At 48.7% G+C, this 19,835-nt stretch overlaps 2 protein-coding genes and 1 long non-coding RNA gene across 3 annotated transcripts in view; 2 read left to right on the top strand and 1 right to left on the bottom strand.

The window, feature by feature from the left end:
- Positions 1 to 19,835, top strand: part of KCNE1 (potassium voltage-gated channel subfamily E regulatory subunit 1) — a 253,513-nt gene that overhangs the window by 165,123 nt on the left and 68,555 nt on the right. The window lies entirely within an intron of this gene.
- On the top strand, positions 876 to 19,058 carry LOC134548441 (uncharacterized). Its single transcript, XR_010079786.1, has 2 exons — positions 876 to 932; positions 11,092 to 19,058. It is a non-coding gene; the product is annotated as an uncharacterized LOC134548441 (long non-coding RNA).
- Positions 7,647 to 19,835, bottom strand: part of MRPS6 (mitochondrial ribosomal protein S6) — a 44,820-nt gene continuing 32,631 nt past the window's right edge. Inside the window, exon 3 of the mRNA XM_063393232.1 lies at positions 7,647 to 8,282. Coding sequence (XP_063249302.1) covers positions 8,102 to 8,282 — 181 coding nt within the window. The 3' untranslated portion in view covers positions 7,647 to 8,101. The remainder of the gene's footprint in view (positions 8,283 to 19,835) is intronic.

Here is a 19,835-nt window from a genome sequence, read left to right as displayed (position 1 = left end):
CCACTGAAAGAACCCTTCACATTTCTGTGGATTCTCACATGAGGAACACCACTATTGTCCTGTCCTAAATGCCAGCATTTAGGGACTGTGTAATTCCCACCAGAATAGCCCTGGGAGGGGGCTCGTGCTCCTCACAGTGCAATTAAGGAGGGGTTTTAGACCACAGCTGTTTTTAGAGCTCCCCGAGGTCGCCAGGAATGTCCCGGGCAGTGGGACTGGGATGCTGGGATTTACAGCCCTCTCCCAGTCACTCGGATTACTCAGAGTCAGCCGAGGCTGAGGAGCAGAAAATCTTACCCAGGGAGAAATGCTGGATTTCTCAGCAGTGATTCACCCTCCCAGCACAGAGAAATCAGGGAAATCAGAGCCTAAAGGGCTCCAGGAGAGCTGCAGAGGGACTGGGGACAAGGGATGAGGGACAGGAGCCAGGGAATGGCTCCCAGTGCCAAAGGGCAGGGCTGGATGGGCTCTTGGGAATCAGGAATTGTTCCCTGGCAGGGTGGGCAGGCCCTGGCACAGGGTGCCCAGAGCAGCTGTGGCTGCCCCTGCATCCCTGGCAGTGCCCAAGGCCAGGCTGGACACTGGGGCTGGAGCAGCCTGGGACAGTGGGAGGTGTCCCTGCCATGGCAGGGGTGGCACTGGAGGATTTTTAAGGTCCTCTTTAAGGTCTTCTGGTCCTCTCTGGTCCTCTCTGTGCCAGTGCCAAATGGTACCAGAATATTTGGCAATGATTTGGGCAATGTGTTTTCCATGCATGCCCAGAAAGTTGTTCCTGAATTGTTCCTTCTTCCTGTTCTGCCCTTACTCTGCATTGCCTGACTCAAAGGATGGGAACAACCCCATGATATTCCATTTTCCTTCCCATTAAATAAAACCCCTTTAAACCCTGGCAGTGCCCAAGGCCAGGTTGGAGCAGCCTGGGACAGTGGGAGGTGTCCCTGCCATGGCAGGGGTGGCACTGGGTGGGTTTGAGGTCCTTCCCAACCCAAACCATTCTGGAATTCTGTGTTTCTGTAATTCCAAGTGATGGCTCTCAGCACACAGGGATCTCTGGGAGCTCTGGATTAGTCCCACAGCAGGAATTTTCTCACCTCACAAACCAGGGTTACACAGCCCAGAGGAGGGAGAACCTCCAGCCAGCCCTCAGAGGGGACAAACAGGGAACAGCCACAGCCAGGGAGGTGTCACCTGGAGCAGGGCTGGGAACACCACTGAGACAGCAAATAAATCAAATAACAACCAACAAACACCACAGCTCTGAGAGCAAATAAATCAAATAACAACCAACAAACACCACAGCTCTGACAGAAAGCAAATCACCCATGTGAGCAGAGACTACGGAACTGATGCAAAACATGCTTGTAATAAATGGAGTTTTTAACACGTTCTGGGCAGAATTCTGTTGTATTTCCAGTGGTGCCAGTGACCGGACAAGGAGCAGTGGCCATAAAAGAAAAACACAACAAATTCCACCCCAAACAGAGGAAGAACCTCCTTCCATGGAGCCCTGGAGCTGCTGCCCAGGGAGGTGATGAATTCTCCCTCTCTAGGACATCCCAAGCCCACCTGGATGTGTCCCTATGTCACCTGCTCAGGGTGACCCTGCCTGGTTGGACTGGGTGATCTCCAGAGGTCCCTTCCAACCAAACAATTCCAGGATTCTGGGATTCTGGGATCTCAACCCTTGGAGAGCCACGTTGGGCACCAAAAAGGACCTTGGGTTTAACCTGGCAGCCAAAGCCCACCCGGCCTCACTCCCTTTCTCATTCCCAGGGGATGGGGAGAGAACTGGAAAAAAGGGAAAATTGTGGGCTGAGATGAAGACAGGTCAATAGGACCCAAAGAAGAAGGGAAAGCCATGGAATCATGGAATGGTTTGGGCTGGAAGGAACCTTAAACTCATCTTCTTCCATCCCATTTCTGTGGCAGGGACACCTCCCACTGTCCCAGGCTGCTCCAAGCCCCAGTGTCCCACCTGGCCTTGGGCACTGCCAGGGATGAGGAGCTGAGCAAGACCCAACACACCCAACCCCTCCTCCGGCTCTGCCCATGTCCTGCTCAACAAACAAAGCCTTTGGCACCAGGATTTCTTGGAAAATTCCTTTTCTGCAGCTTCTGCAGCTTTGCCTTCCTGCTGATTGTCCTGCTTCCCCTGCAGCGATCCCAAACCCTCCCAGCAGCGGGGAGGGATCTGAGAAGCCCCAGGTGCACCAGGGCAGTTTGGGTTTCCTTCCCCTTTGGGCTGGCTGCAGCTCCTCTGGAATTGTTTTTTCTCAGTAGAGGGCAGGGAATGGTTTATAGGGGATTCCAGGGATTATCAAAGCAAACTCTCTGCTCTTTCCAGGAGCTGGGACAACTGGGAATATCCCACCCTTAGGATGAGCAGCTTGGAGGATCCTTCATGCCCATGCCAGGAGCACTCCTGGAGTCCCCTCATCCTTAATATTTAAGGAATGAGAAGATTTCGTTCCCAACATTCCCCGAGCAGAAGAGTGGGAATGCTGCCTGTGCATCACTGGGATAATGAGCATCCTGCTCCTGGCTCCCTCCTGGCTCTCCCCGGCCCTGTGGCGTTGTCACCCATCCCGCTTGTCACCCCAAAACAGGGAACAGCCAGGCTGCAGGGACACTGAGTGTGCCCCGAGCCTCCTGCTGCTTCCAAGGGGAGCTGGGGAGGGGAAATCCAGCTGAAATCCAGCTTTTCCTCCCGAGCTGTGACCTTCACATCTTCCCCCAGCACAAAACCGAGCTGAGCTCAGCTCGTCACCACAGGCAGCAGCTCCTGCAGGAGTTGGACATTCCCCAAGGAATGCTGGACACGTCTCCACCAGACTGCAGAGGAGCTTCCTGTGAGCCCTCACCAGCAGAATTCCCAACTCTGAAACCGTGCTGGGGGATTCCTCTTGGGATGAAGTGCATTGTACTGTCAAGAAACAGGGAATTACGGAATGGTTTGGGTAGGGAGGGAATTTAAAGCAACCCATCCCATCCCATCCCATCCCATCCCATCCCATCCCATCCCATCCCATCCCATCCCATCCCATCCCATCCCATCCCATCCCATCCCATCCCATCCCATCCCATCCCATCCCATCCCATCCCATCCCATCCCATCCCATCCCATCCCATCCCATCCCATCCCATCCCATCCCATCCCATCCCATCCCATCCCAGCCCATCCCATCCCATCCCATCCCATCCCAGCCCAGCCCAGCCCAGCCCATCCCAGCCCAGCCCAGCCCATCCCATCCCATCCCATCCCATCCCATCCCATCCCATCCCATCCCATCCCATCCCATCCCATCCCATCCCATCCCATCCCATCCCATCCCATCCCATCCCATCCCATCCCATCCCATCCCATCCCATCCCATCCCAGCCCAGCCCAGCCCAGCCCAGCCCAGCCCATCTCAGCCCATCCCATCCCATCCCATCCCATTCCCTGAGCCCTTCCACTGTCCCAGGCTGCTCCAAGCCCCATCCAGCCCGACCTTGGGCACTTCCAGGGAGCAGCCACAGCTTCCCTGAGCAGCCACAACTCCTCTGTCCCCACAGAACTCAGCCAGGGCCCCTTGCAGATCCAGTGGAATCTCACCATCCCACGAAACTCCTGTCAGGATTTCCCTGAGCCAGATTCCCTCCGTGCCAGCAGCTCCCTCCACACACGCCCGGCTTGGCAGCCCAAGCACAACCCAACCCCAGCAGGGACTGAGCCCTCCCCGGGTCCCAGCATCCCTCCCCTCCCAGGAAAACGTCCCTTAAGCACCCTGGAATACTTCAGGAGGGGAATCTGAAGCCAAGCTCCCCTCTCCCTGAGTGCTGCCTCCTTATCAAGCCTCTCATTGGCTGCAGTTTGTGTTTTTCCAAGGGCTCTTCAGTGGGATGCTCAAGGAAAATCCTGCCAGCACCCAACTTGGAGAGAAGTGAATCACAAAATCTCAAAGGCCAATTAAAACTCATCATGTTTTATACAATGCTGATGATTTTTAAGCTTGTGCTTCCAGGCCCTAAATTGAAAATAGCTGGGGGGGGGGGTTGTTGTCTTAAAATTGCAGCTTCCCAGAACCTGAAAGGAGCCTGAAAAGTGGAATGGATTCAAACCGAGGGAGGGGATTTAGACGGGATATTGGGAATAAGGAATTCTTTATCCTGAGGATGGGCAGGCCCTGGCACAGGGTGCCCAGAGCAGCTGTGGCTGCCCCTGCATCCCTGGCAGTGCCCAAGGCCAGGCTGGACACTGGGGCTGGAGCAGCCTGGGATATGGGATGATCCCTAAAATCCCTCCCCACCCAAACCAGTTTGGGATTCCGTGAGAGAATGGAGATCTGGCAGAGCTGGACACATCCTGAGAGACTCTTTGGGCAGGAATAACCTGATCACATCCTAAGGGAAATTCCTGACTCCAAGAGCCCTGGTTTATATTCCTGGTTTATATTCCTGGTTTATATCCCAAAGTCTTCCTCCCTTCCTTAGCAACAACTCAGTAACCAGAGCTGGTCCCACCAAGGGATAGGGATGATTTCAGGGATCAAACCCCAGATCCAGCTGCAGGAGCCCCTGAGCCAGCCTGGCTTTTGCCATTCCAGCCCTTCCCTGGATGATTCCCAAGCTGCTGATTCTCCCTGGCTGTTGGTGCCCGGCTCCTTCTGCAGCTCCCAGGCAGGAGAGGATTTCCAGTTTGGCACTGGAACAGGAGATCCTGAAATTCTTTATGCCCACACTGCCAAAAAAGGGGATTTTGGTGCATTCTGGATTCAGGAAGAAAATCCTTGTGTGCTCAAACCTCCCAGGATCAGGGCAGGGGAATTCTTTGATGGTGCAGTGCCCTCAGGCTGTTGGAGAAACCTCCAGAGTGCAACATTCCCCATGGCAAAGGTCAGGAAAAGGAAGGGACTGAGGACATTCCCAAGATTTTCCCCATTTGTTGGCTGAGCAAACCATTCCAAGCCAGAGCTGCCAGTTGTTATCTGATCCTTTTCCCAAAGCTGTGCGTCCCCAAAATCCACAAAGAACAAACCCAGAGGATTTAGGAGCAGAAAACTCCTCATTTTCTACCCTCAGAAAACCTGGGGGCTGAGGAGCTTCGCTATTGGATTCTTTGGGAAACTAAATCCAAGTTCTGGCATTCCAACTGCTCAGGCCTTTGGGAATGGCCATGGAATGGGACATTTCAGGCCATGGTTTGGCTGCACAGCTCCTCTGGCTCTCCAGTGTCCTGAAATTTTACTCTTGGAGATCCAGAGCCTCTGAGAGCCCGTGGGACCAACTGGGCTACGGCCACTCAAAAAGGCTGGAACACATCCCAAGGTTTCCCTTCCTCCACAGGGATTTGTGATCCCTCAGGGCACAAACATCCTTTTTTTCCCTTTGCTCAGTCCCAGGACTGCCCCAGTCTGATCCCTTCACCTCCATTCTGGTGTTTGCTGTTATTAGCTTCCCAAAATAATCCAGCTCTCGGTCTGGCCTCAACAAATTGCAACCTCCCACTCCAGCTTCCACTAAAACAACAAAAATTTTTTTAAAAGGTCCCTATTAGAAACTATCATTTATGGGGGAAGCAGTGCCTGCAGCTGAGAGGCAGCTGTGGAGAGGTTTAAAAATAAATGTGGGTGCTGAGGCAGCTCCAGGGCTGGGACAGCCACGCTCCAGTGCTGCTCCTGCCATCCCCAAACAACGGGACAACAGCAGCTCCTGCCGCCCCCAAACCTGGGATAAAACAGGAAATGGGTCCCTTAGAAAGGGGGGCATGGATGGTTCAAATTCACACCATGATCCATAACAGCTGAAGGGCTCATGCACAAAGAGCATCCAGGGTTTTCCTGCTGAATGCAGGGGAGACCTGGAGGGGCTGGAGGGTGAGAGCAGCACATCCAGAGCCAGGTCTGATCCATGGAAATCCTCCCAGGGAAGGGAGAGGTGGCTCAGACCAGGCTGGGTGGGCAGGAGGCCACTGGCCCCTGGGCTAGGAGAGGAATTGTGTGTCCAGCAGGAGCAGGGCAGGGATTGTCCCTCTGTGCTCCAGGGCTGTGTCCAGCTGTGGCTCCTGCAGGAGAGCCCTGGAGGGGCTGGAGCGTGTCCAGGGCAGGGAAGGGAGCTGGGAAGGGGCTGGAGAATTCCTGAGGGAGCTGGGAAGGGGCTGGAGAATTCCTGAGGGAGCTGGGAAGGGGCTGGAGAATTCCTGAGGGAGCTGGGAAGGGGCTGAGGCTGGAGAAAAGGAGGCTCACGGGGGACCTTGTGGCTCTGCACAAGTCCCTGACAGGAGGGGACAGCCGGGGGGGTCGGGCTGTGCTCCAGGAACAGGGACAGGAGGAGAGGGAACGGCCTCAGGCTGGGCCAGGGGAGGCTCAGCTTGGGCAGCAGCAGGAATTTGCCCATGGAAAGGGAGCTCAGGCCTTGGCAGGGGCTGCCCAGGGAGCTTTGGAGTGCCCATCCCTGCAGGTGTCACCTGGAGGTGGCCCTGAGTGCTCTGGGCTGGGGACAAGGTGGGCCTGGGGCACAGCTGGCACTGCCTGGCCTTGGGAACCTTTTCCAGCCTCAGGGATTTGGGGATCAACCTTGAAATTGGGACAAGTTAAATGCCAAATTTAAAACTACACCAAGGAAACTAAAAAAGGACAAATAAACAGCATTTTCACATTTCCAGCCTCTATTGAGCTCCATGAAGTGGAGTTGAAATTTTTTTTACTCCCCTTTCTGCTCAATCCAATTCCAGGTCAGAGGTAAAATCCCTCCAAACCCCAGGCTTTCTGTCCACTTTCTGTTTAAGAAAACCTTTGGAGAAACCCCAGAGTAAGACACATTCTTGCAGCTGGCACTTTCCACACCAAAAATGTGAATTTTCAGCAGTGAGGGCGGCTCAGGGAGCCAAAGCTGGGGCACAATTCCCAAATCCACAGCTCCTCCTGGCCCAGCTCATCCCTGGATCTGTCCCACAGGGAAAAATCATGGATAAGAAAAGCTCTGGCAGGAACTACAACAATAAAAGCACCCCTGCTACAGATTCAGCTTCAGGGAGTGTGTAGTTCATTCCCTCTGCTCTTCCAATGGTTTTTTTCAGGATAAAAAAAAATCAAATTTAAATTAAAAAAAAAAGGATCAAAATACCCCCAAGCAAACTCCACAAATCCAGACATTCATAACTCTTAAAGTAGGATGTAGAGAAAAAGAAAATGTTATGCTTTTTTCTTATGCAGTAAAAAAAATGAAGATTTCAGAAGAACTGGGTTCTTTCCCTCCCCAAAATTCCACATCCAAGGAAAAAAAAAAAGAGCACAACTCCCCCCTAGGAATGATCCAACCACTGCATTTACATCAGAGAGCAGGAGGTCTTTATATACAACAATAATAGCACTGATTTTCCTCTTGTTTTCAACAAAAGAAAGACAAAAAAGACACATGAACACTTTATCCTGGTGTTTTTCCCAGTTTGAAATGTCCACTTGATGGCAAAACAAAGCATCTTTGATTCTCCTGCTCCTACAAAAGCTTGGGGAGTCTCTAATTCCCACCTGGAATTCTCTGGCCTTACCTAAAAAGGATTTTTTACCTGTGCTTAGAACATTATTTACCTTGAGGACCATGAGGTGGCTTTTGGCAGTGAAAGTTTTGGCATTTTTTAATATTTAAAAAAAAAAAGAAGAGTCAGGTTTTATTTTTAATCACACTTTTATTGCCTTTTTTTCCCCCAAAACAAACCCCCACCAAATCACGTCCTGGATTTCTATATTTACTCAGCAGACTTCTTAATCTCTCATGTAAATATCCATATTCTGGAGTAATCTCTGCAAAAAATGCTATTTATAGCACCCTGCTGCTGGAGAAATCTTCATTATCAATGTAATGCTCCGAGAGAAAAGCAAATCAATTTGCAGAGTTGTCAAACAGCAAGATAAGCACCCAGATTAAAAATATTCCAATTATTTTAAACAAAAAGAAACCTCAGTTGTTACAATAATGAAGATACTGGGATAGACCACACACATCCCATGGCCAAAAGTGATTTTTTAAAATTTTTTCTTCTGATGGACAGGAGTTATCACAATTCTTACCCACAGCAGCAATAAAAAAATGGGTTAAAAAGTGTTTCCAGCATTTGGGATTTTCAGTTTTTCTTGGCAGAGAGTTTCTCTTCGGGGCTGACTGGGATGATGCCACTGCACTCCTCTGCCTTGGGCACGGGGTGTTTGACAAAAGCTCTCCTGATGACATCGATGTCCCGGCCCAGATGGTCCATCATGGGGGACACGATGGAAGGGGGGGCCTCCAGGTCTATCAGGAAATACCTGCAGGGAGAAACACAGCAAATAAACCAAAATACCTGGGCTGGAGCCAAATAAACCAAAATACCTGGGCTGGGGACAAATAAACCAAAATACCTGGGCTGGAGCCAAATAAACCAAAATACCTGGGCTGGAGAGAAATAAACCAAAATACCTGAGCTGGAGAGAAATAAACCAAAATACCTGGGCTGGAGTCAAATAAACCAAAATACCTGGGCTGGAGAGAAATAAACCAAAATACCTGGGCTGGAGCCAAATAAACCAAAATACCTGGGCTGGAACCAAATAAACCAAAATACCTGGGCTGGAGAGAAATAAACCAAAATACCTGGGCTGGAGAGAAATAAACCAAAATACCTGGGCTGGAGAGAAATAAACCAAAATACCTGGGCTGGAGAGAAATAAACCAAAATACCTGGGCTGGAGAGAAATAAACCAAAATACCTGGGCTGGAGAGAAATAAACCAAAATACCTGGGCTGGAGCCAAATAAACCAAAATACCTGGGCTGGAGAGAAATCAACCAAAATACCTGGGCTGGAGCCAAATAAACCAAAATACCTGGGCTGGAACCAAATAAACCAAAATACCTGGGCTGGAACCAAATAAACCAAAATACCTGAGCTGGAACCAAATAAACCAAAATACCTGAGCTGGAACCAAATAAACCAAAATACCTGGGCTGGAGCCAAATAAACCAAAATACCTGGGCTGGGGACAAATAAACCAAAATACCTGGGCTGGAGTCAAATAAACCAAAATACCTGGGCTGGAGCCAAATAAACCAAAATACCTGGGCTGGAGCCAAATAAACCAAAATACCTGGGCTGGGGACAAAATACCTGGGCTGGAGCCAGAGAAACCAAAATACCTGGGCTGGAGACAAATAAACCAAAATACCTGGGCTGGAACCAAATAAACCAAAATATCTGGGCTGGAGTCAAATAAACCAAAATACCTGGGCTGGGGACAAATAAACCAAAATATCTGGGCTGGAACCAAATAAACCAAAATACCTGAGCTGGAACCAAATAAACCAAAATACCTGAGCTGGAACCAAATAAACCAAAATACCTGGGCTGGAGAGAAATAAACCAAAATACCTGGGCTGGAACCAAATAAACCAAAATACCTGGGCTGGAGACAAACCAAAATACCTGGGCTGGGGACAAATAAACCAAAATACCTGGGCTAGAGTCAAATAAACCAAAATACCTGGGCTGTGGACAAATAAACCAAAATACCTGGGCTGGGGACAAATAAACCAAAATACCTGGGCTGGAGTAAAAAAAACTACAATATCTGGGTTGCAATTCAAGGAATTCTTCTGGGGGGTTACCTAAATGAGAATTCCCAAGTTTTTTCTCTGCTCCTGAGGGATTTTTTTAAATGAGAGCCCCTAAGTTTTTTTCTTGCCTTTTGGTAGCTGGATTGTTTGAAATAAAGCTCGATGTTAGCTTGATTTCAATGATGAAACCTTCAGCTGAGCTCTGTTGGAATCATGGAATGTCCTGAGCTGGAAGATGTCCCACAGGATCATCCAGACACAAACAATGCCAGTTTTTCCCCGGGAATGTTGTCCCCACACTCCTGGAGCTCTGTCCAGCACTGTTGACCCAAGAAAATTGAGGATTTTGCTTTTTCCTCTTCCATTCATCCCCACATCCTGCCCTGGACAGTTTTTAGACAAGGTGGGATGGCAGGAGCAGCCCCTTCCTCCAGTTCCTGATGGGTTTTTATGGGAGAGATGCCAGTGGGAAACATCTCCAGCTCATTCACACACACAGAGTCCTTCCTGCAAAGCTCTGCCTTGGAGCTGAATGGAGAGGTGAAAAATAAATATTAAAAAAAAAAAGACAGAGGTGGATTTATCCCGAATCACATCTTAGATGTGAACATGGATTAAATGCTCAGTCTGCTGCAGCTTGATGAGCATCCAGCAGTGCTGACCTTGGTGGGACTGAACCACGGAATGTCCTGAGTGGAATAAACCCACAGGAACCATCCAGTGCCACCCTGTCCCTGCCCAGACCCCCAACAATCCCACCCTGGCATCCCAAAGGCTCCTGGAGCTGTGGCAGCCTCGGGGCCGTGCCCATTCCCTGGGGAGCCTGGGCAGTGCCAGCACCTCTGGGGAAGAGCCTTGCCCTAAAATCCAACCCCAATCCCTGCTGGGCCAGCTGCAGGCGCTCCCTGGTGCTGTCCCTGGGCCAGGTCTCAGATCCCCAGGGAACCCTTTGGTGTCCCCACAGCTCTCCTGACATCCAAGAGGACGCAGCCACCACCGCCCTGCAGGGAGCAGGATGTGGCTCCCAATGATATCTCAATAAGCAAAGTTATTTCTGCAGTAAATCCCTTTGCTGCAGATCTGCACCTTCTTCAGGGGCTCAGCTGGAGTTTCCCAGGAGGATTTTCCAGCTCCAGCACACCTGAGGGAGCAAAGGGATGTCCTGCACTTCCCAGGGGACACAACAGACCCTGTGCATCAATTCCTGATTCCCAAGAGCCCATCCAGCCCTGCCCTCTGGCAGTGGGAGCCATTCCCTGGCTCCTGTCCCTCCATTCCTTGGGAATTGTCTCTCCAAAGCAGAGAAAGTGATGGAAAAGTTCTGCATTATTGGCAGTGCTGGTTCATTCACAACATTTCACGGCAGAAGGGCTGGATGGGCTCTTGGGAATCAGGAATTGTTCCCTGGCAGGGTGGGAAGGCCCTGGCACAGGGTGCCCAGAGCAGCTGTGGCTGCCCCTGCATCCCTGGCAGTGCCCAAGGCCAGGCTGGACACTGGGGCTGGAGCAGCCTGGGACAGTGGGAGGCGTCCCTGGCACCCCAAACCATTCCATGGATGGGTTTTAAGGTCTCTTCCAACCCAAATTATTCCAGAATCCCCCAATTCTCCAAGCCCAGCTCCCCATGGAGCACCACACAAGCCCAAAGTGGCCTCCCTTGAATGAAGGAATGTTATCCAAGCAGGATCAGACATCCCAGTTTCATTTCCAAACTGCCCCTGACAGGGAGGACTCTGCAGGAATTTTGGATCCTTCCTAAGTCAGCTACAGCACAAGCATCCCATGTTGACAAAGGAAAGTCCCCAAGAGGGGAACTGGGAATCTGAAGGGGAAATACAGGAGGTGGGGCCACGACCAAGCCCTGCTCGTGTCCTTCAGGCCGCTCTGGGTTCATTTTTTTGCATCACATCCCAAATATTGCACCCAAGAGGGGCCAGGAGTGAGTCAGGCAGCGCTGCTGGACTGCAGAATCCACCCCTGGAAAACACAGCAGCAACACTTCAGCCCAGCCACCACCCTGCCCTCACACCAGCACCCCGTAACAGCCTCCACTCATCCCCAGCCCTTTCCAGAAAGTCAGGAATGCTTGATGGGAGGGGTGGGATGGTAAAAAACCCAGATTCAAACCCTAATCGTGAGGCAGGGTCCTCCAGGAGAGGTGCCCAGGTGCAATGGGCTGTGCCTGGGTGTCCCTGAAGCCAAGGCAGCGGTGCCAGCCCGTGCCAGCTCAGCATTCCAGGGTGCAGGAATGGCTCATCCCAGGGATCTGGAGGAGCTCTGCTGGCCTCCTCCTCCTCCCAAATCCCCACAGCAGCAACATCTGCCTTTTGGGAATCTGCTGCCCCTGCCCTGTGGGCTGAGGGACGCAGAGGTGCCACCAGGGCGGGGGTCAGGGACAGGAACATTTGTCCAGCCTGGACACTGGAGCACAGCCCAGCAGGATCCAAGGATGCACCCCTGGAATGTGGGAGTCTCTGCTAAAGCCATCACAGCCCACGGGTGAGTTTAGCAGATGACACTTGAACTCTGCTCCTTGGGAAGCAGCCTTCCAAATCCCAAATCCCGTCACCTCCCAGGGAGGAGGATGGGGGCAGCAATTCCTGCCATTCCTGCTCTCCAATTCATCCAGAATTTAATTCCATTCCTGCCCAGCTCTCATCTGCTGCTCTTCATTGTGCTCCTAAAACGGCAAGAGGGTTGTTTTTTTTTTGTTTTGTTTTTGGTTGTTTTTTTTTTTTTTTCCTCCTTCCCTCCAAAGGCTGCTTTGCAACTTTGTGCTGTCTCTGCCATTAGCAAAGGGTGGAAATTTCCACTGACGCACTGTTGATAAGCCAAGGAGAGGCGGGGGGGAAGGGAGGATGAGCTGTTCCAGCAGATCTTTCTGACTCCTCTCAGGAAAAGGTATTTTATCTAAACTGCAGGCACTGGGAACAACGTGGGGTTTCGAAAACAACCACCTCTCTCCAACGTGAGCGAGATTGCTTCCCTCTGCCACAACAACAGAAAAAATAAAATAAGAGAGAGAGAAGGAAGAAAGGGAGAAAGAAGCGGCGTAAAAAAAAAAATAATTTGGATTTCTTCAGGAGAGAAAGAAGAGCTGGAAAAAACAATGAGCAACACAATGGGCAGTGAAATCCCTGAGGAGATCTGAACCCCTTCCCCTCAAATTCCACACTGGAATCAGCTGGCAGGAGGCCACGGGGGCTTTAAACCCTCCAACCTTCCTTGCAGGCACTGATCTGTGACCCCACAGCGCTGCTGTTTGTGGAGAAAACATCCCCAAATCCCAGCCAGGCAAATCAGGGAAAAATACAGGAATGCAGCAGGGAAAGCACCTCGTTCTTGCAGGCAGAAATGCAAAAAGCATTTGTGCTCTCCAGGAGTCACCAGGGGAGAAATGCAGGAAAATTCCACTGATTCACCATGAGCCCACAGTTATTTCTGTCCTCCTGCTTGACTGCAAACACAAGGATGATTTAAATGCAGGGGAGCAGACTGGAACACATTAAAACAATGCATTACCTCCAAAAGAAATTAAAATACAAGATGGTCTCAAATACAGGAGGACGTGCCTTTGCATATGAGCGAAATAAAGAGCCAGGTTTCATTTCTCAAATTTCCCATATTCAAGCCAGAAATTGTTTGAACCCTGAGTCCTAAGGATGCTCAAATCTGTTGCTTTCAGATGGCCAGGGGAGGACTTGAAGGACCCTGGGTGAAAATTCCCTTTGAAATCCTCCTGGAACACAACTCTGAGCCACGGGGACAGTGAAGATCTGCTGGGCTTGGAAGAGGCTGTGGGGTCCCGTGGGTTTGGCCCCAAAACCTCTGCCTGTGTGGAGCTGGAAGAAAAGAGGTGAAAGGAGCAGAAAACACCTGGAGGAAACCACAGCAGGGGCAGGAGGAGCTCCACGTTGTCCTCATTAAGGTAATTCCACAAAAATAATTAATTTTTTTTTATTTTCTACCTGAATGTTCATTTTTAAGACCATGGAAATGATGGGGGTGTTGCTCTGCCCTTCCTCAGCAGGGCAAGTTCAAGATCAGGATTGTCAGAAGGACCAGCACAAATGTTGCTTTAGCTTTTAAAAATGTGGCAGTGGAAGCTCCTTGGAGATCTGGGAAGGACCAGATCAAACCCAAAATTTGGATTTTAGTGACCAAATTTGGTCACTGAAGTGCCACAGCAATGATCCACAGAGAGCCTGGGGTAGATACACCCTCAGCCCCAGGAGAGGCATTTCCAAAATGCCATTTAATTCCTAATTAAATCACGGAAAGATGTTTCATTAATATAATTAAGGGGAAAAAAAAAAAGAAAATTAAAATCAACCCTCCCCAAATGGTGGCTGGTTCCCACCCCAGCAAGCCCAGTGTTCATCACAATAAATCAAGGAGCTTGCACAAGATTTGGTGGATTCTGGTGCCCCCACATTGAGCTTTGCTCCAGGCCTCTAAAAAGCACCAAAATTCCCAAGTGCACTTCCACAGGTAAGGTGGGAAGGAAAAAAAACCCATCCCAAACATTTCAGGGATCCTTGAGGCCCATCCACACTTAGAGGGGGAAAAGAATTTGAAGGCTGAGTAATGGTTCAAGTGATCAATGAAGAAAGCCCCATCTAGTGGAAGAAGACAATCAATTGAGCAAAAATTACTTCAAATGTGCATGAATCCATAAATATTCCAGCTGCTTTTGTTCTCATCCAAGGGCACTGCAGAGCCAGGACACCTTTTTGCCCAAACAGGTCAAGCTGTTCTAAAATCCAAAGAGCAGCAAGAAGTTGGGTTGGGTGTTAAGTTTAAATTTATTTTTTGAGGGGGGGATTAAGTAAGGAAAAATTGCAGCTCCTTTAATCTGTTTTTGTTTTGCCCTCTTTGGTCTTCAAGAGCCGTGGAAAGCATCAAGAGGCTCGACTTGAGCGAGGCCAAACACGTTTGGAGGATGAAGTCCTTAAACTCTGCATAATTTGAGTTCTGCAAAGGGCAGGGAGGGTTGTTCAGACCTGGGAACGCTCCAGAGAACAATTCTGACAGGTAACCATTGTTCCAGTCCTACAGATCGAGGCAGTCAAATTGTATCCAGGGAGGATCAGAGGGCATTTCAACCTCTCCCATCCACGTGGAAAATTTCACCCTGCCACCAGCAGAAGGTTTAAAAATGAATTGTGCAACTCCCAGAGCTCGGCTGCTTTGTGGGAAGAGGCAAAGCCTGAACATGTAACAAAAAATTCACATTGAAATGTTTCACCAAGAGTCAAAAAAAAGGGGGTGCCCAGAAGGGGTGTGGATTCCTCAGCCCTTGGAGCAGCCTGGGAGAGTGGAAGGTGTTGGGATGGAACCGAATGATCTCCAAAATTCCTTCCCACCCAACCCATTCCGTGATTCCACGGTCAATTATTGAATTATTCCTCTCAATAACCAGCCATTCCTGCTGTTCTAGGTTCTGGAAACAGGAGCCTTTCCTGGGCAGGTGCTTTGGCAAAGCCACCTGGAATTTCTGCCTCCTGCCCCCTTGGATGCTGCTGTGTATCCCTTGATCCAGAGGGACCCTGGAATTCACCTCCTACAGAAAATCACCTGCGAGGATAAACTCCCCAAAACGCAATTCCTGGATGAGAATTCATGATCGACTCCCTAAAATGCAATTTTTGGATGATAATTCCTGACAAACTCCTTAAATTGGATGATAATTCCTGATGAACTCCCCAAAATGCAATTTTTGGATGATAATTCCTGATAAACTCCCCAAATGCAGTTCCTGGATGATAATTCCTGATAAACTCCCCAAATGCAGTTCCTGGGCGGTAATTCCTGACAAATTCCCAAAATGCAATTTTTGGATGATAATTCCTGATAAACTCCCCAAATTGGATGATAATTTCTGATGAACTCCCCAAAATGCAGTTTTTGGATGATAATTCCTGATAAACTCCTCAAACTGGGTAATAATTCCTGATAAACTCCCGAAATTGGATGGTAATTCCTAATGAACTCCCCAAAATGCAATTTTTGGATGATGATTTCTGATTAATTCCCCAAAGGCAGTTCCTGGATGATAATTCCTGATGAACTCCCCCAAAATGCAGTTCCTGGGCGGTAATTCCTGACAAATTCCCAAAATGCAATTTTTGGATGATAATTCCTGATGAACTCCTCAAACTGGGTAATAATTCCTGATAAACTCCCCAAATTGGATGATAATTCCTAATGAACTCCCCAAAATGCAATTTTTGGATGATAATTCCTGATAAACTCCCCAAATTGGATGATAATTCCTGATGAACTCCCCAAAATGCAATTTTTGGATGATAATTCCTGATTAATTCCCCAAATGCAGTTCCTGGCTGGTAATTCCTGACAAATTCCCAAAATGCAATTTTTGGATGATAATTCCTGATGAACTCCTGAAACTGGGTAATAATTCCTGATAAACTCTCCAAACTGGATGATAATTCCTGATGAACTCCCCAAAATGCAATTTTTGGATGATAATTTCTGATAAACTCCCCAAATGCAGTTCCTGGATGATAATTCCTGATGAACTCCCCCAAAATGCAATTCCTGATGAGCTCCCCAAACGCAGTTCCTGGGTGATAATTCCTGATAAATTCCCAAAATGCAGTTTTTGGATGATAATTCCTGATAAATTCCCAAAATGCAATTTTTGGATGATAATTCCTGACAAATTCCCAAAATGCAGTTTTGGGATGATAATTCCTGATAAATTCCCAAAATGCAGTTTTGGGATAATTCCTGACAAATTCCCAAAATGCAGTTTTGGGATGATAATTCCTGATAAATTCCCAAAATGCAGTTCCTGGATGATAATTCCTGACAAATTCCCAAAATGCAGTTTTTGGATGATAATTCCTGATAAATTCCCAAAATGCAATTCAGCAAGAACAAAAGCAAGCCCTGGGTTTGCTATTTCAGAGAACACGGGGGCTGAGGAGACAACTGGGAGTGAAGAGCAAAACAAAAAGATGAAGAGGCAAAGCAAGCAAATAACAAAAGAAAATTGCCATCTTTTCAAAATCAAATTTGAAAGCAAGGAAAAAAAAAACCAAACCAACAAGGCAATGAAAAACTGGCAAATAGAGCATGGAAATTGTTATGAATAATCAAGAGTTTTGCTGGAGAACTCGTAAGTCATGGAATGGGTTGGGTTGGAAGGGACATTAAAGCCCACCCAGTGCCACCCCTGCCATGGCAGGGACACCTCCCACTGTCCCAGGCTGCTCCAGCCCCAGTGTCCAGCCTGGCCTTGGGCACTGCCAGGGAAATAAATGTGCAACTCAATAAAATAAAGTGAATGAAATGATAAAAGTGTGAGGAGAAAGGTGTAAAACATTCCTGTGTACAGGCAGATTGAACAGAGGGAATCCCACCCATCCCAAACCCACGGAGAAGGAAAGGCCCTGGTGCTCCATCAGTCCCCAAACCCTGAGCAGGCTGAGCTCCTTCACCTTTGCACCAGAGATGAAAAATAAGACAGAAAACAACATTGGAGAGGGGCTAAAAACCACGAAAACCTCTCCAATTCCAACCCCCCAGTATTCCAAGTTCCTCCTCCAATCCCCCAATTCCTGATCTGCAAATCCTTGGAGCCATCACCTTCCCAAAGGAAGGCATGAATCCCGTTTTTTATTATTTTTGTTTTCCCGCTGGTTTTGGAGCTGCCTTTGGATCATCTCCCCCCCAAGCCCAGGGCTGGCCCCTCAGAGGCGCCAGGGTGGGCTTGAGGCAGGGCCAGAGCAAACAGGGAGCCACCAAGTGCCACCCCCAGTGTGCTACTATCACTTTACAACCTGTTGGAATCTGCTCTGCTGTCCTCAGCCAGCCCCAGCCTGCAGAGGGGTTCAGGGTTCTGGAGCACCTCAAACTGCAAACAGGGCCAGAGTTGAACATTCCTTCAATTCAAAGGCTGGCACACACCTTATTTAAATCACTTTGCTTTTGTTTGTGCCAGACAGAAACACCTCTGGGACCAAAAAAAACCCCACCAAGCAGCTTAAAAGCAATTTAAATGCAGCTCATTAATAACAAGTAGTGGCGAGTAAAAGAAATGTTTGGCACAAAGCTGTTGCCCAGCAGGAGGGGAAGGTTGGGAATCTTTATTTAAATACATTTTTCTTTTGGTTTTTCACAGGCAGGGCCGTGAGCAAGTCAGGCTCAAGGTCTCACCTAAATTTCCATTCCTGGACCCTGCTCCTGGTCACATTTTATTCACCCACCAATTCAGGTGAATTGTTACAGTTTCAAATCATTCCCTGAAATACTTCACCAAAATATTCGTGTTCCACTAGGAATAAAATAAACGTGAGTGAGTGGCTAATTCAGTTTAAAGATCAGTAAACCAGGGATTGAAAAGTTTGATTCTTTCAATGAACCCACACAATTCCCAGAACTCGATTTTCCTAATGGCCTACAGGCAAAACCTGCCAATATCAGATCTTCCAAAAAAATCAAACAGAAGGAGGAGGATGCCCAAAGAGATGCATTTAAGAGGAAAACCTAAATTTTATCACCTCAGAATCTCCTGGGAGGGAGCAATTCCATTGTTTGTAGGATCTGAGGCATCCAGGAGGATAAAACTGCTCCTCCAGTGGCAGCTGAGGGCCACAACCCCCCTGGCAGGCTTGGAGAAATCTGTTTTACACAGAATTGCCAGAAAATTCCTTTTCTCCGTGAATTCTCTTGGACACTGTTAAGTTTGTAACATGCCTGTAATGCACTTTATATCCACAATATCCCAGGTGATGCTGGAGCACTCCAGAACTGAGGGAAAAAAGCTCTTTTTGAAGGACACACCATCCCTCCTGCTGATTTATGAATTTGTATTTTCTGCCTTAACTCTTCCCCTATCTCTAAAATCGCCACAAAACCTGCACAAGCTTTGCCCTGAAAATCATGGAAAGGTTTGGGTAGGGAGGGAAATTAAAGACCCTTCCATGGGCAGGGAACTTTCCACCAGCTCATTCCAAGCCCCATTCCATTGATTTTTATATAATTATATTAGATTAATTTTTATATAATTCACCAGCCAGGAGGTCCAAGGAAGTAATGGATTGAGTGTTCACCTCAAATCTCCAACTAATTACGTGCTAGAGGCAAATAAATCAGTTAAAGCTCTGAGAGTCAGAAAAAAAAAAACAACCCAAACTTAAAAATATTAAAACCTCAAACAAGCAAAGAATTAAAAGCTTTGAAGATTCAAAGACAGACACTCATTTGAATCCTCACAGAAGCCTCTTAAGTTAATTCAGAATAAGCCAAGCCTAAGGAAAGGTGAAATATTCTGAATTATCCAATGTCCACTCCATACTCCAAAAGGGACACAGGAGAATTAGAAATTGGCTGGGAATGAGGAAAGATTCCAGCATTTCATGGTAAATCCAGGAGCTTAGGGGGTATCTGGAAAAGTTGTTTATTTTCTTTTTAACTTTGTCATATTGAGAAGAAGACAATGATTATTTTTTACACCTGCTGTAAAGTAGAACTGGCTGATTCGACAAGGTGGCTCAAAACCTGATTTCTCATTATTGATGGATAATGGTTGATTTCCTGAGTGTTTTCTTTTCCAATATAAACTACTGGATGCTCCACCAGGAATGCATCCTGCCTGTCCATGGAGTTGCAAAATCCCCAGGAAAACGCCCAGGAAAACCCCCAGGAATCCAATCCTCTGGAATTCCCAGCTACTGCCACTGCAGCAGCATCCCGTGGCTCTGGAGTTTGAGGTGCCAAAGAAAGGCACAGAAACATTTCCTGGGGCTCCTCTCTCCATCCCTTGTCCCTTCCAGCAGAGCAGGGACCTGGGGGAGCCCCTGTCCCATCCCAGGACAGAGACACAGGAGCAGGGACTGAGAAATATCCGGGGATATCTGACCTGGGAGAGGGGGAGGAGGCTTTGATCCGGTGGTTTCCTGCTTGAAGGGTGCAATTATTGGTTACTAAACCTTGTTTTACTCAGCACATAAAAGACACCTGCTGGGAGGGCTCTGCAGACAGGAGGGGTTTGCTCAGAGATCTTTGGGAGAAGGATTTGGAAATGCTGGGGGTGAGAGCTGGAGCTGCCCCAGCCCAGAGCCCTGTGCCCAGTGTGGGGATCAGGGATTGGGATCAGGAGAGGGACTGGGATCAGGACAGGGACTGGGATCAGGAGAGGGATTGGGATCAGGAGAGGGACTGGGGCTGTGCCCCTGTGCCCCTCAGGTGAGAGCCCACCTGCAGAGCTGCCCCAGCCCTGGAATTCCCAGCACAGGGAGGA

This window comes from Prinia subflava, chromosome 3 (assembly GCF_021018805.1).
Source record: "Prinia subflava isolate CZ2003 ecotype Zambia chromosome 3, Cam_Psub_1.2, whole genome shotgun sequence".
NCBI lineage: Eukaryota > Metazoa > Chordata > Aves > Passeriformes > Cisticolidae > Prinia > Prinia subflava.
This window is presented reverse-complemented; position numbering and strand designations above follow the sequence as displayed.